Consider the following 16,267-nt stretch of genomic DNA (forward strand, 5'->3'; position numbering starts at 1 on the left):
CAGTAGAGCAGATAACTCAAACGGCTGAAGTTATAGTCAAGACCACTCTGATGATTCAGGGGTGGGTAAAAGATCTGACCCACCTTCCTAAGACAGGGGTGGCCCAAGCATAAACAGTAGCACGATGGGTCGGTCGCCCATCTCAGCCAAAGGAGTAGTCTGTCTTCATCCCCTCTGAAAGAAGAACTTCAGAAGATCCTAGGGCCAATAACATATCACATTGATGCACCGAAAGGAATACTGGTCGCTCCACCGCAGAAGAGTCCCGCTGAGGAGGGAAAATATCCTATCCCTGAAGATGTCTGGTACACAGATGGATCCAGCAAGGGCAACCCGAGCGAGTGGAGAGCAATAGCATATCATCCTTCTACTGAGACAATCTGGTTTGATGAGGGGGATGGTCAGAGCAGCCAATGGGCAGAACTGCGAGCCGTGTGAATGGTTATAACTAAGGAACTCGGTGATGGCATCCTGAACATCTGTATGCATAGTTGGGCTGTGTACCGGGAGCTCGCTCTGTGGATTGCACAGTGGGCCACCCAAGAATGGACTATCCATGCCTGGCCGATCTGGGGCAAGGACATGTGGTTAGACATATGGAATACAGTCAAACACAGGACTGTACGTGTCTACCATGTTTCTGGTCATCAGCCCCTACAGTCACCGGGAAACGATGAAGCTGACACGCTGGCCCAAATTTGATGGATTGAGAATTCACCATCCGAGAACATCGCCCATTGATTACATCAGAAGCTACGGCATGTGGGACAAAAGACAATGTGGGCAGCTGCTCAAGCTTGGGGACTGCCCATACAGCTACCTGACATCGTCCAGGCATGCCGGGATTGCAACGTTTGCTCCAAGAAGAGACCGAGACCGTTGCCCGAAACAACAGCCCATCTTGCTAGAGGACATAATCCTCTCCAGCGATGGCAGGTTGATTACATCGGGCCCCTTCCTCAGTCTGAGGGGGCCAGATACGCCCTGACCTGCGTCGACGCTGCAAGTGGGCTACTGCAGGCCAATCCAGTGCTGAAAGCAAACCAGGCATATACCATCAAGGCACTCACAAAACTGATGCCTGCTTACGGGACACCTCAAGTCATCGAGAGCGACCAAGGAACTCATTTTACTGGTGCACTGATACAATGCCGGGCAGAAGAAAACAACATCAAATGGCAATTCCACCTGCCATATATAATCCGATGGGGGCAGGCCTCATCGAACGTAATAATGGTATTCTTAAGGCTGCCCTGAAGACAAACTCACAGTCCCTGCAGGGGTGGACAAAGAGACTGTATGAAACCTTTTGAGACCTGGATGAAAGACTCCGAGATGCTAGACCCAGTTCCCTGAGAATGTTGCCGACAACATGGGCCACCCCGTTTAGGATCCATAATACAGACACTGATCATCAGGTAAGACCCCAGATTGGTAATGAAAATAATCTTCTGCTCCCTGCCCCTGAGAACTTAGATCCTGGCACCCACAGAATAAAATGGCCATGGAAGGTGCAGGTAGGACCCAAGTGGTGTGGCCTACTTGCACCCTGGGGGAGATTGTTGGAGGTGGGAGGCTCAGTAGTCCCTCCAGTAATAGGTACATGGCCTACTGATGTTGTGGTCAACACTCCGATTTTCATTGCTAAAGGGACTCCCATCATGTCCCTATGGCAGATCAGGACACCTCCTTTGGTGCCTGATATTATATGCAGCCGCAAACATCCGGCCAGAAAGTGTGGTACACGCGGCCAGGACGTGCCCCTGTACAAGCGGAAGTGTTGACACAGGATAGAAACACGGCCTGTATTTTGCCCTGAAGGGCAGACCTTCCCCTCTTGGTACCTCTGAAACATCTGTATTTCTCCCTGTGAGTCTTTGAGCCTTCAGGATCACCAGAAGGAATGTAATGTCAATAAAACATTCCAGTGTTGCTTTCAGATCATGTGTAACACCCGGTGATGGTGTACATGGGACTGATGGAACATAGGATGGACCGGCACCGCACGACTGCATGCCTCCAGTAACATCATCGAGCGCTGGCCCACAGAAGGATGTCAACTTTCACCAATTGTCATTCATCTTGAAATTTACCAACGTGTATCGCAATTAAACTGTATAAGCATCGCGGTGTATTGGATTTCTGTATTAGGGAAAGCTCACCCTTTTAGTCAACCTAATCATTGGTTCATGCCGTGAAGGGGTGGAGTGTATGGGGCTGCTGGATCATGGCCTGAACCTCTGATTGATCACCTGAGGTGAGCAATGAGTCAGCTACAGGAGCACAGCTGAAGGCAAATCACCTGTGCTGCAGGAAGGGATGGAGCCTGGCTGCACCTCTCCTAGAGCCATTTAAGAGCTGACTGCCAGCAGGAAGGATCTCTCTGGAGATCTGCTCCATTGGAGTTCATCTCGCGAGCCCAGGATAGGGTGAGTGATTTTCTCTCATTACTCCAATAAAAATTATATTAGCCAAGCTCCTGAATTTTATTTATATATATATATAAAATCTGTATATCCGTTGACTATATACCATCTGTATATCCATTGATATACAAAGACTCTTGGCAACACCACTCCTTTTTGGCGTAAACAACATTTCTCTACAGCCTACTCTCCTATATAAACAGAGTCTAGTGAATTTTGCATTGGTTTTGCTCAAACCACTAGATTCAAACAACTTGGTGCATACCTGGGCACACTGAGAGGCCTTCTCTTCCATCTCCTTCCATGCTTTCAGCATCTTTTCTGAAGCTTAAGAGAAAAGATTTGTTAACGTTTAAAAAGCTACAGATGATGAAAATAAAGCATGACACAAGCTATGCATGCATCAGTTGAATTTAAAGACAATGAGAATTAGGTTGAATCTCTAAGGAGGAGCCATGACCCAGCTGTGCTTAATGGGGAACAGCTGATGTGTATTCCTATGCCTGCAGTTATGGAGACATCTTATACTTATTAACATCCTGTTTTGTTTGTGCCAAATTCCTCTCCTTCCCCCAGAGAAAAAAAAAAACAAACCATAAAGATGCTGAGAAACACAATGGCAGCTCCTGCATACATTTTCTTTTAAGGTAATTCCCACCCACAGTGGTTCACAGTCAGCCCAATCTTTTAGAAAATCAGACAAGGCACCCAGGAAAATATTACAAAAATATGTACATATGCCATAAGCCATCTGGTCGCTGTATCTCTCCAGGTCAAGGCGAATGCTCTGGTGAAAGAATTCCAGCTTTGCTTTCAGTTGCTGAGATGCTGATACCATATTGTTTTTCATTTTGATTAGGTTGGCATTATACCGAAGGAGACTCAGCCTAACAAATGAAAGAAGAACATCACATTAGCTGAAAAGTGTATGTGGATTTACGTGGTCAGCAGAAGCTGTCACTGAAGGAAAAACATGGTAAGGAAAGGAAATAGCGAGATGTTTAGAACAGGGAATGTCAGTGGGGTCACAGACTCCATTTCACCCTCAGAATATGCATGTCCTCAACAAGCAAAAGAGCAATTCTTTTCTCATTTCCTTATTTTTTTTTTTGTGTGTGTGTGTGTGTCCATTAAGCAACCTTTGCAACAGGGACTATTTTTAGCATACACAGGCTCCTGTAGTGTGGCCCCTGGTGAATGCTGTCATCTTTTTTTACTGTCTGAGGCACATAATACTGCCCATTTGCTGCCAGTCAGTCACAAGGATAAAACTCTGCAAACACAGCAAACAGTTTCCCTGATTCTACCACTTGTGAAACAAATTCCTTGGGCTGTACTATGGGCAGCGCTGCCAGCAGCTTGAGCTGATCAATCCCCTCACGTTAGCACTGGTGAAGCCACTTCTGGAGGACAGAGCCCAGTTCTGGGCTCACCAGTGCAAGAGAGACATGGACATACTGGAGGGAGTTCAACTAAGGGCAACAAAGATAACTAAGGTTCTGGAAAATCATTCATAGGAGGATGAGCAAGTAGAAGAAGCTGAATGGGCATCAGTATATGTAAATATTTGAAAGAAAGTTTAAAGAAGGAGGCTCGTTTCAGTGGTTCTCAGTGACATGACAACAGGCAATGGGCCAAAACTGAAATGTCCGAGGTTCCATGTGAACATCAGGAAACGCTTTCTTTAAATCTGAACTGTTCAATGAGCACTGGCACAGGCTGCCCAGAAAGGCTGCAGAGTCATCATCTTCAGAGATATTCCAGAGCCATCTGTACATAGTTCTGGACATGCTGTGTAAGAAAGGATTGAACCAGATGACCTCCAGAGGTCTCTGACAACCTTGGATATTCTGCAAATCTGTGACTGCATTCAAATTTTTTCAATTGTTATCAACATCAGGCACTATGAAATAGAATTAACGGAGTGGTTTAAGTTCCCAGCCCAAACACACTTCATAGTGTAGAAGTTGTAGGGGGCTGCTGAATCACGGCCTGAACCTCTGATTGATCACCTGAGGTGAGCAATGAGTCAGCCACGGGAGCACAGCTGAAGGCAATTCACCTGTGCTGCAGGAAGGGGTGGAACCTGGCTCCACCTCTCCTAGAGCCATTTAAGAGCTGACTGCCAGTGGGGAAGGATTTCTCTGGAGATCCGCTCCATTGGAGTTCATCTTGCGAGCCCAGGATAGGGTGAGTGACTTTCTCTCATTACTCCAATATAAATTATATTAGCCAAGCTCCTGGATATATACACACACTATCTGTATATCCATTGACTATACAGAAGTATAGAAGAGCAGAGAGCTATAAAACTTTTAGCAATCAGGAGTCCTCTGAGCTGCATGCTTCTAGTCAGTCTCTGTGTTTGCATAATACTGAATCTTCTGAATAAGAACAACTTACATGGCAGCTCTCTGGCCCTGGAAAAGCCTGCTGTAATCTTCTTTTAGCCCAATGACGTAGTGAACTGCTTCTGCCCATACCTTGCGGAGCTGAGGAATTGGTAGTTGGATTTTACTATCCTGTACTGAATACAAGAAAAACACAATTGCACCTAAATGGAAGAACAACTCTAGAAAAGTAGTGCTTACAACATTCCCCACTCCTGCTTCAGGTACCTAAACTAACAGATCAAGACACATAAGAACTGCTCATTTGCTATGTGATGTTCTGATTTCTTTGAGCATTTTGGCTACTGGCAATAAAAGATATGGCATAACACTATGTGAATTGTGAGAAAAGACAGGACCCATGGTTTGTTTTATCCATTAATTCTGCGCCTAAAGCACTTGCTCAAGCTACCAAAGCTCTACAGAAGAGTTCCAAAAGAGTAAGCAACAGATGCTTTAACTGTTAAATCTATAAAATGTGGAGATAATACTGTAGATAACATTTTCCTAGGGTGCTACAGGTTCTTAAATGGTCCTCTGAGTCAGAGGCCGCCCTTCAAGATACACACAGAGATTAGTAAGGCAAACCTACTTCCACGTTAAACAAGAAGTAATGCTTCCAATGGTCCAAGGTGTCCTCCAGCATACTTACCAATATAATTTACACATTCAGACAGACTCCGAGAAGCAAAGGGTCCATCATAGACAGTTTTGCTTTTATCAAACAAGTAGACCATATAGCTATCCCAGCCCCTCTGCACAAACAAGAGAAAATCTGGTTACAAAACGAACTCGTTATTGTTATCAGAACCTCTTCATATCTGATGCCTTAAAAAATTGATTTTGACAGAATTCTACAGAAGCACAGGACCCTTTACTAGCAAGTTACTTTAAAGATTTAGTTGGAATATGACCATAGGAACCTATGTTATCCAAGAAAATCAGGCTACACAGAATAAATTGTCTCAAGTGAGATGAGATCAAAGCAATTAATCTTCCTTAAGACTTCAAATTCCCTAAGAATGGGAAAGACTTTAAATGAACAGAATCATTCTTACTACGCCATCAATAACACACTGGGAAGCAGGTTTCCGGGGGTCTAGGCAAATTCCTGTTTCCAAGAGTAGTTCCTGATTTCCAGTGCTTATTCCAGTTTCAAACTCAATTCGAATCTGAAGGGAATGAAGACTTTCCTCAGGATGCAAGAGAAATGAAACAATCTTGGCAGAGGTCATATTTAGGATGTGCACTATCTGTAAAAAAGAGTGCAAATTAGTTACAGGTCACTGGCTATCCAAGACAATGCACATAATAGCCTTGAAGGGTGTACATAACCATAAACCATAAAGTTTTAGTGACTACAATAATTAAGTGCAGGTGTAAAGCCCCACACCATAAAATTCAGACCTGTAACTTTTAACTCAATATCAGAAAACTATGACCAAACTCCCTTACAGCTCCATAAGCCACACTGCAGCTTCATTACACCAAAAGAATAGCAACGAGCTAGCACAGAGGCCATCTCAAGTCTGTCATCTCTGAAGTAGCCAGCACTGCTTTCAAGAAGGGGAGCCTAATTCCTCCATATAAAACAACTGTGACATACCTCCACCTATCTTCTCACTGCTCTCATGGCTTGCTCTGTTTTTACTGTATCTGGGTGGAAACTGTAGGTCTCAAACCACATCACAATATGCAGATTGTGACAAGTCCCAATTATCGCCACAATGTTTTGTGTTTCTGTCTCTAATTCCTTTGGAATTCTTTCAGGTTATTCTCTGGCTTCCATGAACTTTTGCCTCAGTTAGTCTCACTTCAGCAGTTAATTAATAACTTGAAGGGGAACAGGCAAGTGAATACAACCTCTGATCTCCTACTAGTACACAAAACTGGAGTCGCTGTATCAGTAATACAGTTCAAAATTAACAGTCATTAGCAAATACTGAACAGTCACTTGAGCTTGCTGAGTCCTTACTAAGATATAGGAATAGGCAGGAATATAGGATCATTCTTCTGCTACAAGAAGAAAGCTAGAGATTAATTTAGCATATGATGTTCTGTCCTCAGATATGTGCTAGACAGGCTGTATACACAAATAATTTCCAACACCAGCAAAAAGATTCCTCAAAACCCAGAAGCTAGATGATGCCTGAATTATAGCTTTGCTGTATTGAGCACAATTCCTGTTCTCTGAAATGTTTCTACTGAGCCCAGTAAAACTACACTCACCTTCAAATTCAGTATGTGATCCATAATTAGGAAGCACTTTGGACAATTGGTTTCAGGATCTAAACCTCCACCCCTCTGTTCTGGGTCCCAATTCAGCATCAGTTGCAACCAACTTTCCATCGGTTCTACAATTAAACTAAACAACAATAATAATGAATTTCAAAACAGAGGAACCATGAGAAGGCGGATATTCTAATACACTAAGTTCACTTAGTAAACCAGAGTCTTAAAAAGCAAAGCTCTGTCTACAGAACAACCATCATCATGCTGCAGAGCTGCTTGGAAGAATTACAGAATTGTAGGGGCTGGAAGGGAACTCTAGAGATTGGCGAGTTCAGCCCTGCTACAAAGCAGGACCGTCCCAGGGCTCCGTAACCCTCACTGTGAACAAGTTCTTATGCACATTGCTGTGGAACTTCCTGTGCTCCAGTCTAGGGCCATTTCCCCTTGTCCTGTCCCCACAGATAGCTGAAAAATGGCCATATCCCTTCATCTCCCACAAAGCTCTCTCCCATGTTTATCCACATCAAAAGCACGTAAGTTTATTATCCGTAATGTGGTAAAAGGCACTACACAGTGCAAAAAGCTCAAAGCTCTGGCTCTGAACTAGCTATATCTGATACTCAGCTTCAGTTGAAACCTTCCAGTGTCAATGCGTTATGCTGCAACTGCTAGACGTATTTAGCATTTGTGTCATCAGATAAGTGACAGATAATCACTCTGACTTCTGATGTAGTACAGATCAACTAGTACGGATGGGAGGCATTCCTGGAGGCCTCATAGTCTAGCTCTTGCTCCTGACAGAGCCAATGCCATGGATCCAGCAGGGTGCTCAGGATCATGTCCAGGCAGTCCTTGAGCACTGAGAATCCCCACTCAGGGATGCACCACTAGCTTCAGGAAGCTTTTTTTTTTTTTTCCCCCCTATCTCCAAATACCATTTTCCTTTAAGCACCTGTGCTGCGGCCCTTGGTCCTTCCACTCTGCCTCTCTGTAAAGAGTCTGGATCTGTTGTTTCTGTAGCACCCCACTAGATAGTGGGAGACAAAATCTGATGCTTCAAGCTTCAGCAACTTCTTGTACGCTCTATTCAGCAGGCTCTGACCATCTCTGAGGCCTTGGCTGTTCTTGCTGCAGTATTTTCCAATGGAAATACTAGATGATTTTGCTTTCATGAAGCAGCTAATTTAAGCTCCTGTGACTAAAGTTACACTAGAATCGTTTATGACTTGGTTTATATATATGGTTTATATATGGATTCAGTACCATCAAATTTTCAGGTAGATATTAATGAAGTCATCTCTCTCAGTGAAGAGTCCAAAGTTCCATAAAGAGCCATTGGGCTACAAGCTATTCCATAACTGCAAATAATAGCTTGCTTACAGATTGAGACAGCATTTAGGACCCCTCCATTTAAAAAATGAGCCAAAGATTATCAAATATAATCACATCATCACACTTACCTACAGATGCTGTGAGGCTGTGGCAAATGAGTACTGAAGCGAACCTCCCCGCTCATCTCTTCAGAAGCAAATATGTGTTTTGGATCCTTCTTCTTGATTTTTTCATGCCTAGAAAATAAATTCTTTATGGGCATGATAATATTACTTTTGTAAAGGGCCAAGCAAGCCTGGCATTAGCAAAAAGTATCAGCCTTAGCTTTAGAAAATGAACTTTTTTCAGGATGAAGATATTTCTAAACAATTCACCTAGCACAACTATCTCCAACTGGAAGGGAGTCCTTGCAATTAACTCTGTCTCTGGAAACATTTTCACATCTGCTTGCAAGGACATCTGGAGAGCATCAAACAAAAGGACCAAAAGGTAACAATTAACTGTGGACCACAGAGCAATCCTGCCCAACAAAATCGACCTCTGCACAACTGCGAGACAGTTTGAACTTGCAGGAGTCATTTGGCGAAGTCACTGCACTTGCCTTGATGCCAGAGAAGCATATAAGATAGAAGTATTGTAAATACTGCGTACTACCGGAGCCAACACTAGGAAAACCACCGTTGCCAGCTCCACCTGTGCCCTCATCCTTTCTCCCTTCAGCACTTGCTTGCATCTTGCCTAGAGCTCAGTTGCTTGCACAGCAGCAGGATTTCCCAGTGCAAGTCGCAGGTAAGCATGGCCCAGGCCACAGCCATCAGCCAGGGGTGAGGTAGACAAACACTTCTTGCCCCTGGAGGCTAGTCTGCTTTCTTAGTCAGCCCCCATTTGGAACAGAAGCTGCACACAGATGGCCCACACTGTTCTCTTCCATTTTATGAATACAGATGCTTGGAAGAGCTGTTTCTGTCATTTGTTTTTCACTACTTTTTTATTACGAAATAAGAGTTTTCAAATGTTGGAAAAAATGGGACAAATATTTGAACTACTAAAATAATAAAATCCCAAGAGTTAGGATTTTAAAGAGAAACTACTGCACTACATTGATTGATTTTTTTGTTTTGTTTTGTTAAAGCACTTTAACTTCAAAATTTACTTCCTCTCCTTCCCATTATTTTAATGCTATCAGGAGAACAAATTTTATGCTTGTTCTGTCGCAGCATCACGCTTTGAAAAATCCATCTTTATTTATACAGTCCTGATATTGCAAGCTAAGATGTGAAAATACATCAATAATACGTCAATAAGCCTTTCTGCTCTTTGTTCTAACCATGAGAGAGTAAGGAGAAATTTCCACATGCAAGTTAATGTCCATCAGTTCTCATCCTTGTTAAGCTATTTGGAAGCACATCCTATGTGTCTACACAGCAACAGGAAGACTTGCTGTGCATTATTTGTTGCTAAAAAATAAGTGACCTCACAGTCTATGGGAACAAAGGACTGTATTGCTCCTCTACATGCATTTAACTGTTCTGACATTACTTCCCCGTTTAACAGCGTGAATTATAATTAAGTTTTTTGTTTCAAACTTCAAATTCTTAATTATTATGCTCAGAGGCACCCTTGATGATATGTATAAATTACCGATCAAGGTGTCATTAATGCAATAGAAGTATGACTGGCTTCTGCAAGACTTAACAGACCAAGAAGCCTCATTATTCAACAGCAGTAAGTTTGATATTGAGGTTCATACTGTCACTTCACTATACATGACAGCTGTCAGTCCTTTTGCTGAATGTCTTACCAGGTAAATGGCTGGAGATTGTGCAGGAAAGGCCGAAATCCTGCAATGCATTCAAACACCATCGTTCCAAAGCTCCAGTAATCAACAGTGACAGAATAGGATTTATTCTCGAAGAGTTCGGGAGCCTGAAAAGAACCGTACAAGGACACTTTGAAAGACGCAATTCAGGCAATCCAGCACCACTGCAGAGACAAATCTATGTTTACGAGTGGCTCTCAGCTCCAGAGGGAAAGAGGTGGAACCAGCAGAAGGGTGACAAGGGACTTCTGTAGGTTCTGACACACACTTCTACGATGCTATAAAATGTGGTAATACCACATCACTTGTACACATAAAAAACAAAACAAAGCTGTCTTACCAAATATTGCAGTGTTCCAACAAATGAAGTGCACAAGCTTCCTTGATCCAAATCCTTGGCGTAACCCAGGTCAATTATTTTGTGAATGATCTGTAAGCAGTTTAAATAGATCATCAGAAGAACAAATTCAGAGGGGAAAAAAAACAGCCCAACAAAACCAAACCTACGCAGTGACATGCATCCAAGAAAGGGAAAGCCAAAACAGGAACTCCGGGAAAAGTCCATGATGAAGTTTTGAAACGACACCGCACTGAAGCTTGCTGGCCTCATCCACCTACCTCAGCTTAGACTCAACTTCCTTTAAAGCAACTCAGCAGTCTTAGCTTGGCATTCTACCTTATTATGTTGGAATTTGAGAAGTAACAATAAATAAAACCATTTTTTGTTAAACAATCCACTTGGCTGTACTTTTGAACTAGCTTGATTGTATACACAATCCTCAAAGCCACAAATGTAAGGCTACCGTAAATTACAGTTTTGTATCATTCCTCCTGTTTGCATGTGAAGTTCTTGAACAGAAGCAAAAATTGTTTGCTTTTAATGACAAAGTTTACAGAATAAGCAAAGTAGAACTGTTGCTCCAAGAAGATACAAACATTTCATAAATTCAGAGTTGAGTTTCCAGTCTAGTTCAATGCCAGAAACTACTCACTCTTTTATTTCTCTCAGGTAAAGCTGCTCACAGTTTGCAGAGATGTGACTTACCTTCCCACCTTCATCCTGAAGAACAATATTTTCAGGCTTTAAATCTCTGTGTATAATTCTGTTTTCGTGCAAATACTGGATACCAGACCCTAAAAGACATGTGTGATTTGACAGAAAAAACACACTTATTAAAGACATTGCTGAAAAATATCTCCAGTTTCTTTGATTTTGAAAGCAACATGTTTTCATTTAGAAGAACCACTAAGAACTTGATTTAGAATATTTGCTGGGTTTGCGCATACAGCTACAGGACTGAACAAGCTGTTCCTCTGCTCTTCAGAATGGGGAGGCTGCTGTGAGCTCAGGCCTGGTGGCACAACCGCAAGGCAGATCTCTTGCCTTAGAGGTGAGAGAAGGGAGCTGATTCCCTGATCCAGCTGGGAGCTAAGCAGGAAAAAAAAAAAAACAACAGGTTTTAGCCAGGCAGGTTTTCAAAACCTCAAAGGTCATGGAAGTGGCTGGAGGGAACAGAGCACCCAAGAAAAGGCAAAGGGCAGGACTTTGCCTTGTGGCAAAATGCCTTGAGGTAGCTGTGAAGCTACTAAGGACAACAACAGGAGAAAAACTGCCTGTGGGAAGAGAGGAAATCACTACTCCACCCAAATAACACCACCCGCTGCTAAATAAAAGATTATTTTGCAACTCTCAGCTACAGGACAGTGCCACATACAGAACAGCAAAAAACAATTGTCAAACTGTGAGATTTTTTTAACCTTCGAGACACGATATCTCTCACTGGAGCCAAACCTGCAACCATCACTGGTCTATCACTCATTTACACACTTAACAGTTTCCAACTTGCACTTCTCCATGGCACTTCCAAATCTTCACCGAAGACATGATAGAGAGAGAATGCATTACCAGCAACATATAAATGTTTTATACAGTGAAACGCTTCTGATTTTAGGTGAAGCTGTCAGGCACAAGGCTGGCAAACAGCCTGTGTGGAAGAACACAGATCATGGCCTGAACAGGCAATCAGCCCATGAGAAAGGGCTCACGTTAGCTTGGGAACACAAGTAAACTGCCTCTACCTTCTGCATGTAGCTGGAAGAAACTTGTTTGTGAGAAACTGCCCTGTAGCTGTAATTCAGTATCCTTGCTTTCTCTGAGTGACCTTGCTTATTCTGATATGTGGTGCTTTATTGTCTCCTGTGGTTATATATATAGTCATGGTACTAATGGGTTGTGCAGACATCTTGCTGGTCACCACAGGTATCTGCTGGGTGTGATCCCAGGGCAGACATTCCACTGGCAGGCTGCCACCGGTAACGAAGACTTGATGGAGACTGTACTGGCTGGCCACCCCAGTAATGTATTTCTCCATTAAACGGATGCAGAACACTTGTTTCTGCATACTTTCTTAAGGATGAGGAAACTCTATAACAGATGGCTGACTTTTGCATTAGACAGCCCTACGGAGAACAAACACCAAGTTCATTTTCCTCTTTAGTTTCATGTCCCCCTGCCGTTTTGTGACCCTAACAACCAGTCAGGAGTGACTCTGGAAAAACCATAACACTGTTTTGACTAAGAAAGGTACCAGTCTTTTTCCGCTTCAGAAAAATAAACCTTTAGGGAAAGCCAACCCTCTCTCCTCTCCCTCATAAAGAGGACATGAGAATCCTTCTGCCTAGAAGCCCAGACCACTGTGTTCAAGATACTTTTTCATACCAAGATGGCTCCATTCCTAGGAGAGACTGGTTAACAGAAATAAAAAGATGAGGAGCTCTGCTGAGGAGCATTCTTGGAAGGCTAGCTTGCAAGGGAGACCATCTGCAGACATAACTCTCCAACAGATGACCTATCCTCTTCCAGAGTAGCCAAGAAGCTGCTTTAAGGTGCATCTCTCCTATCTTTTCTTACAGACCTTTCAGCAGTCAAGAATTCGGCCACCAAAATCTCCACCTTCCCCTGAACCTGAAGCTGAATGTGGATGCTACATCTTGACGTAGCCACCCTCGTTGCAAGCAAAGGTGACAACAGACTCCATCACTATGCTAGTCACATTTCTAACACAGGACCATAAAATAGCTCTTTCAAAACGACAAGCTTTTCAATGTTTAGGCACTTATTTAGGGATCCCTCACCTAATTAATCCTCAGTTGAAAGCAAATCACTAGCAGGAAGATTGCTGGACAAGACATGGCATGATTACCATGTATGTTCTCTTCCTCTTCCGCTATGCTCTTACCCATCTTGCTCTCCACTCTGCTTTATTGGCTGTCTCATCCTCTCATCCTGAACAAACAGAATTTCTCTGCTACTAAGCGCATTCTACAGAGTGAAGCCACATAGAAACATAGACACACCCCAGACAGCTTCTTGTTTTTAAGCGGTAGAAGTTACACTCCTTCAGACTGGCATGCAGCTTGGCATCTGCAGAGCCATGAACAGAACAGGAAACTTGTGACCTTAACGCCACAGAGTTACCCACAGCTGACCACCATATAGCTTCTTCAGTCCCTTTCCATGGACACGTCATTAGTGCAAGCCTCTTGTCTCTGCAATCAGCAGAGACATAGCATCCTTGCTCTGGAATAGAAGCCCAGTTTAGTTTTGCACACTGTTTTTGTCAGTCCCCTTCTCAGGTGAGCTGAAAAAGGAAAATGTCATTACACATAAATACAAATATACACAAAACAAACAGACACTGAAGTCCATAGACTACATACCAATGTCACTAAGAAGAGAAAGTATTTGGCTTTCCTTAAGTCCACAGCAGTTTTCCGGTTTGTTTAGCAGCTACAAAAAAAGATGATGATGTTTACGCTCACAATGCATCAATCAATAGTCAGGAACAAAATCTTCCATCCCCTGCCAACACCACACAGAAAACGGCACAGCTCAAATATAACTCTTGTTGAATACAGTGATAGAAAAGAGGGGAGGGAAAGAAAGAAAATAAAAAAATCACTGCACTGAGACAAGGTTGAAGAGATTTGGACTGCTAGAATAAAACCACAGAAATCTGAAAGCCATTGGAAAGCAAGTAGGCGAGAGACTCAGATCGGGACAGAAGGCTGGGAGCAGCGGGGATCCCCAGGCTCCCAGAACCTCGTGTTCCTCATCTTCTGAGGAAAATGCCCCAAGAGAGCACAAGCATAAAACATGTGCATGACCCACAGATGCTCTTCCAAGCTTTATAAAAGATTATGAATATGCAATGGCAAATTAACAGCACTGAAAGCACAATGTCCAATAACCGTAAGAGAAAGATTCTAAGAAGTGTAGGATCAGAAATGAGAAACAATGCTTCCTTTTTTTTTTTTTTTTAAAGAACAAAGCATTACATGTGATCAAGTGGAATAAAGTACAGTACTTCTCAGGCTGCACTAGCATCTATGCATTAGGTACTAAATAATCAAATACTGCACTGAATGTAGAGCTAATATAACCCAAATTTCTTGGCTGAGGTCTCCCAATTCGCTTTCAAGTATTCTCAAAACTTTTACTGCATATATACAACACCCAAGCATCCATACCACCGTCCAGGTATGTGGACAGCTATGTACCTATGCAGTATGCTACTTCCACATATAGCCCCTTCCTTTAATTGACAACCTTTCAGCCTCTTAACATTGTTTTAAACAGTACTAAAACGTAAGATGAAGTCATTATACATTAATTGCTCTCACAGATATGCATTACATCACTTAACATCTGCTCAGATTTCTCCAGTCTGTTTGCTGCGTAGCACTGGTGAGAAAAACAACAAAAGTTGAACAGAAGAAAAGTTTCCTGACCACTCTGATGACATGACTTCTAAACAGAACTTAAGCGGCAGAAAATTACTTTACCACCACTAAACGAGTGACTGCCTCCTGTGTACAGCTACAATGGAGCGGAACATGGGCTTTTATCTGGCTGTGCAGCTGCTGCCAGTTTCTTTTTCTTGGAGGTGCTGCAGCTTTGTGGAGGAACACTTCCCAGCTGATAGGAAAGAACCAGCTAAAGTCTGTGAAATTGTGGCACCAGCCCAGCGCTGAGAGCAGTGCAACACCGGACACGTGGGAGTTAACGACAAATCAGACTCCAAACTCTGACATGTAGAGTGCTAGCATCTAGGCTTAGGTTGGAATGGACCTTTAAGCCCATTCAGTTCTAACCCTTGCAATGGGCTGGTCACACCCCATCAGATCAGGTTGTCCAGGGCTCTATTCATCATGGCCTTGGGCACCATTAGAAATTGGGCACCCCCAGCTTCTCCGGGCAGTTTGTGCCAGGGCCTCACTGCCCTCTGAGTAAAGAATTTCTCTCCATTATCTAAACTTATTTTACAGCTATTTTCCTTTGCTACATCACTACAACCATGTCAGAAGTCAGTCCCCTTGCTTATAAGCTCTTCAAGTAGTCACTGTATATTTACTTCCCTGGATCTACACTAAAAAAGAGAAGCTCCGCAGAACATATATGGCTTCATAGATGGTCACAGCTATGGGGATGGCACCACCACCCCTTGTTTTGCTGCGCCATGCAAAGCAAAGCAGTCGTTACCTTCCGGAGGTCACCCCCCGAGCAATACTCCATTGCCAGAAGAGGCACATCGTTCACAAGGAAGTTCATTTCCTCAGGAACTTCGCAGGCTCTCACTACGTTGGGATGGTTCAACCTAGACAGATGGAAAGCTTGTGAAAACCCTGGCTACTCTACAGAAGAGTGGGAAGAAAGGACAGTTGGCCAGCCAGGTTTAATGCCTCAGGTCTGAATTACGCTCCCCAGGTACATCCTTGCTGAAAAGTGCTCTCTACCAGTGCCCAGTCCCATACACCCCGTACCTTGGGAACACCTCAAAGCCCACATGCCAGACTCTAACGGAGAGCTAGGCTCCCGGCTCGCACTCTGGCTGAAGTTATTTCACGTGTGTCTCTATTCCTGTGCACAGGGAAACCCTCCTTTCGGCCCAGGGGTTTAAGCACGTGCAAGCACTCGAGGCACACAGCGCACTGACCCGCAGGCTGCCGGCACCTACTCTCCGATCACGACGCGCCGTTCCCGCGCCTGACCCGCAACCCCCGGCATC

At 43.5% G+C, this 16,267-nt stretch overlaps 2 protein-coding genes across 2 annotated transcripts in view; both read right to left on the reverse strand.

The window, feature by feature from the left end:
* CHUK (component of inhibitor of nuclear factor kappa B kinase complex) overlaps nucleotides 1–16,192 on the reverse strand; it is a 29,437-nt gene extending 13,245 nt beyond the window's left edge. Inside the window, exons 1-12 of the mRNA XM_010714159.3 lie at nucleotides 15,742–16,192; nucleotides 13,920–13,989; nucleotides 11,245–11,333; nucleotides 10,540–10,629; nucleotides 10,182–10,306; nucleotides 8,509–8,616; nucleotides 7,046–7,181; nucleotides 5,875–6,069; nucleotides 5,469–5,571; nucleotides 4,830–4,953; nucleotides 3,162–3,313; nucleotides 2,692–2,753 (exon numbers count right to left, since the gene is read on the reverse strand). Of these exons, the coding sequence (XP_010712461.1) occupies nucleotides 2,692–2,753; nucleotides 3,162–3,313; nucleotides 4,830–4,953; nucleotides 5,469–5,571; nucleotides 5,875–6,069; nucleotides 7,046–7,181; nucleotides 8,509–8,616; nucleotides 10,182–10,306; nucleotides 10,540–10,629; nucleotides 11,245–11,333; nucleotides 13,920–13,989; nucleotides 15,742–15,810 (1,323 nt within the window). The 5' untranslated portion in view covers nucleotides 15,811–16,192. The remainder of the gene's footprint in view (nucleotides 1–2,691; nucleotides 2,754–3,161; nucleotides 3,314–4,829; nucleotides 4,954–5,468; nucleotides 5,572–5,874; nucleotides 6,070–7,045; nucleotides 7,182–8,508; nucleotides 8,617–10,181; nucleotides 10,307–10,539; nucleotides 10,630–11,244; nucleotides 11,334–13,919; nucleotides 13,990–15,741) is intronic.
* Nucleotides 15,852–16,267, reverse strand: part of CWF19L1 (CWF19 like cell cycle control factor 1) — a 13,429-nt gene continuing 13,013 nt past the window's right edge. The window contains exon 14 of the mRNA XM_010714213.2: nucleotides 15,852–15,856. Coding sequence (XP_010712515.1) covers nucleotides 15,852–15,856 — 5 coding nt within the window. The remainder of the gene's footprint in view (nucleotides 15,857–16,267) is intronic.

Source organism: Meleagris gallopavo, chromosome 8, assembly GCF_000146605.3.
Source record: "Meleagris gallopavo isolate NT-WF06-2002-E0010 breed Aviagen turkey brand Nicholas breeding stock chromosome 8, Turkey_5.1, whole genome shotgun sequence".
In the NCBI taxonomy this organism is placed as follows: domain Eukaryota; kingdom Metazoa; phylum Chordata; class Aves; order Galliformes; family Phasianidae; genus Meleagris; species Meleagris gallopavo.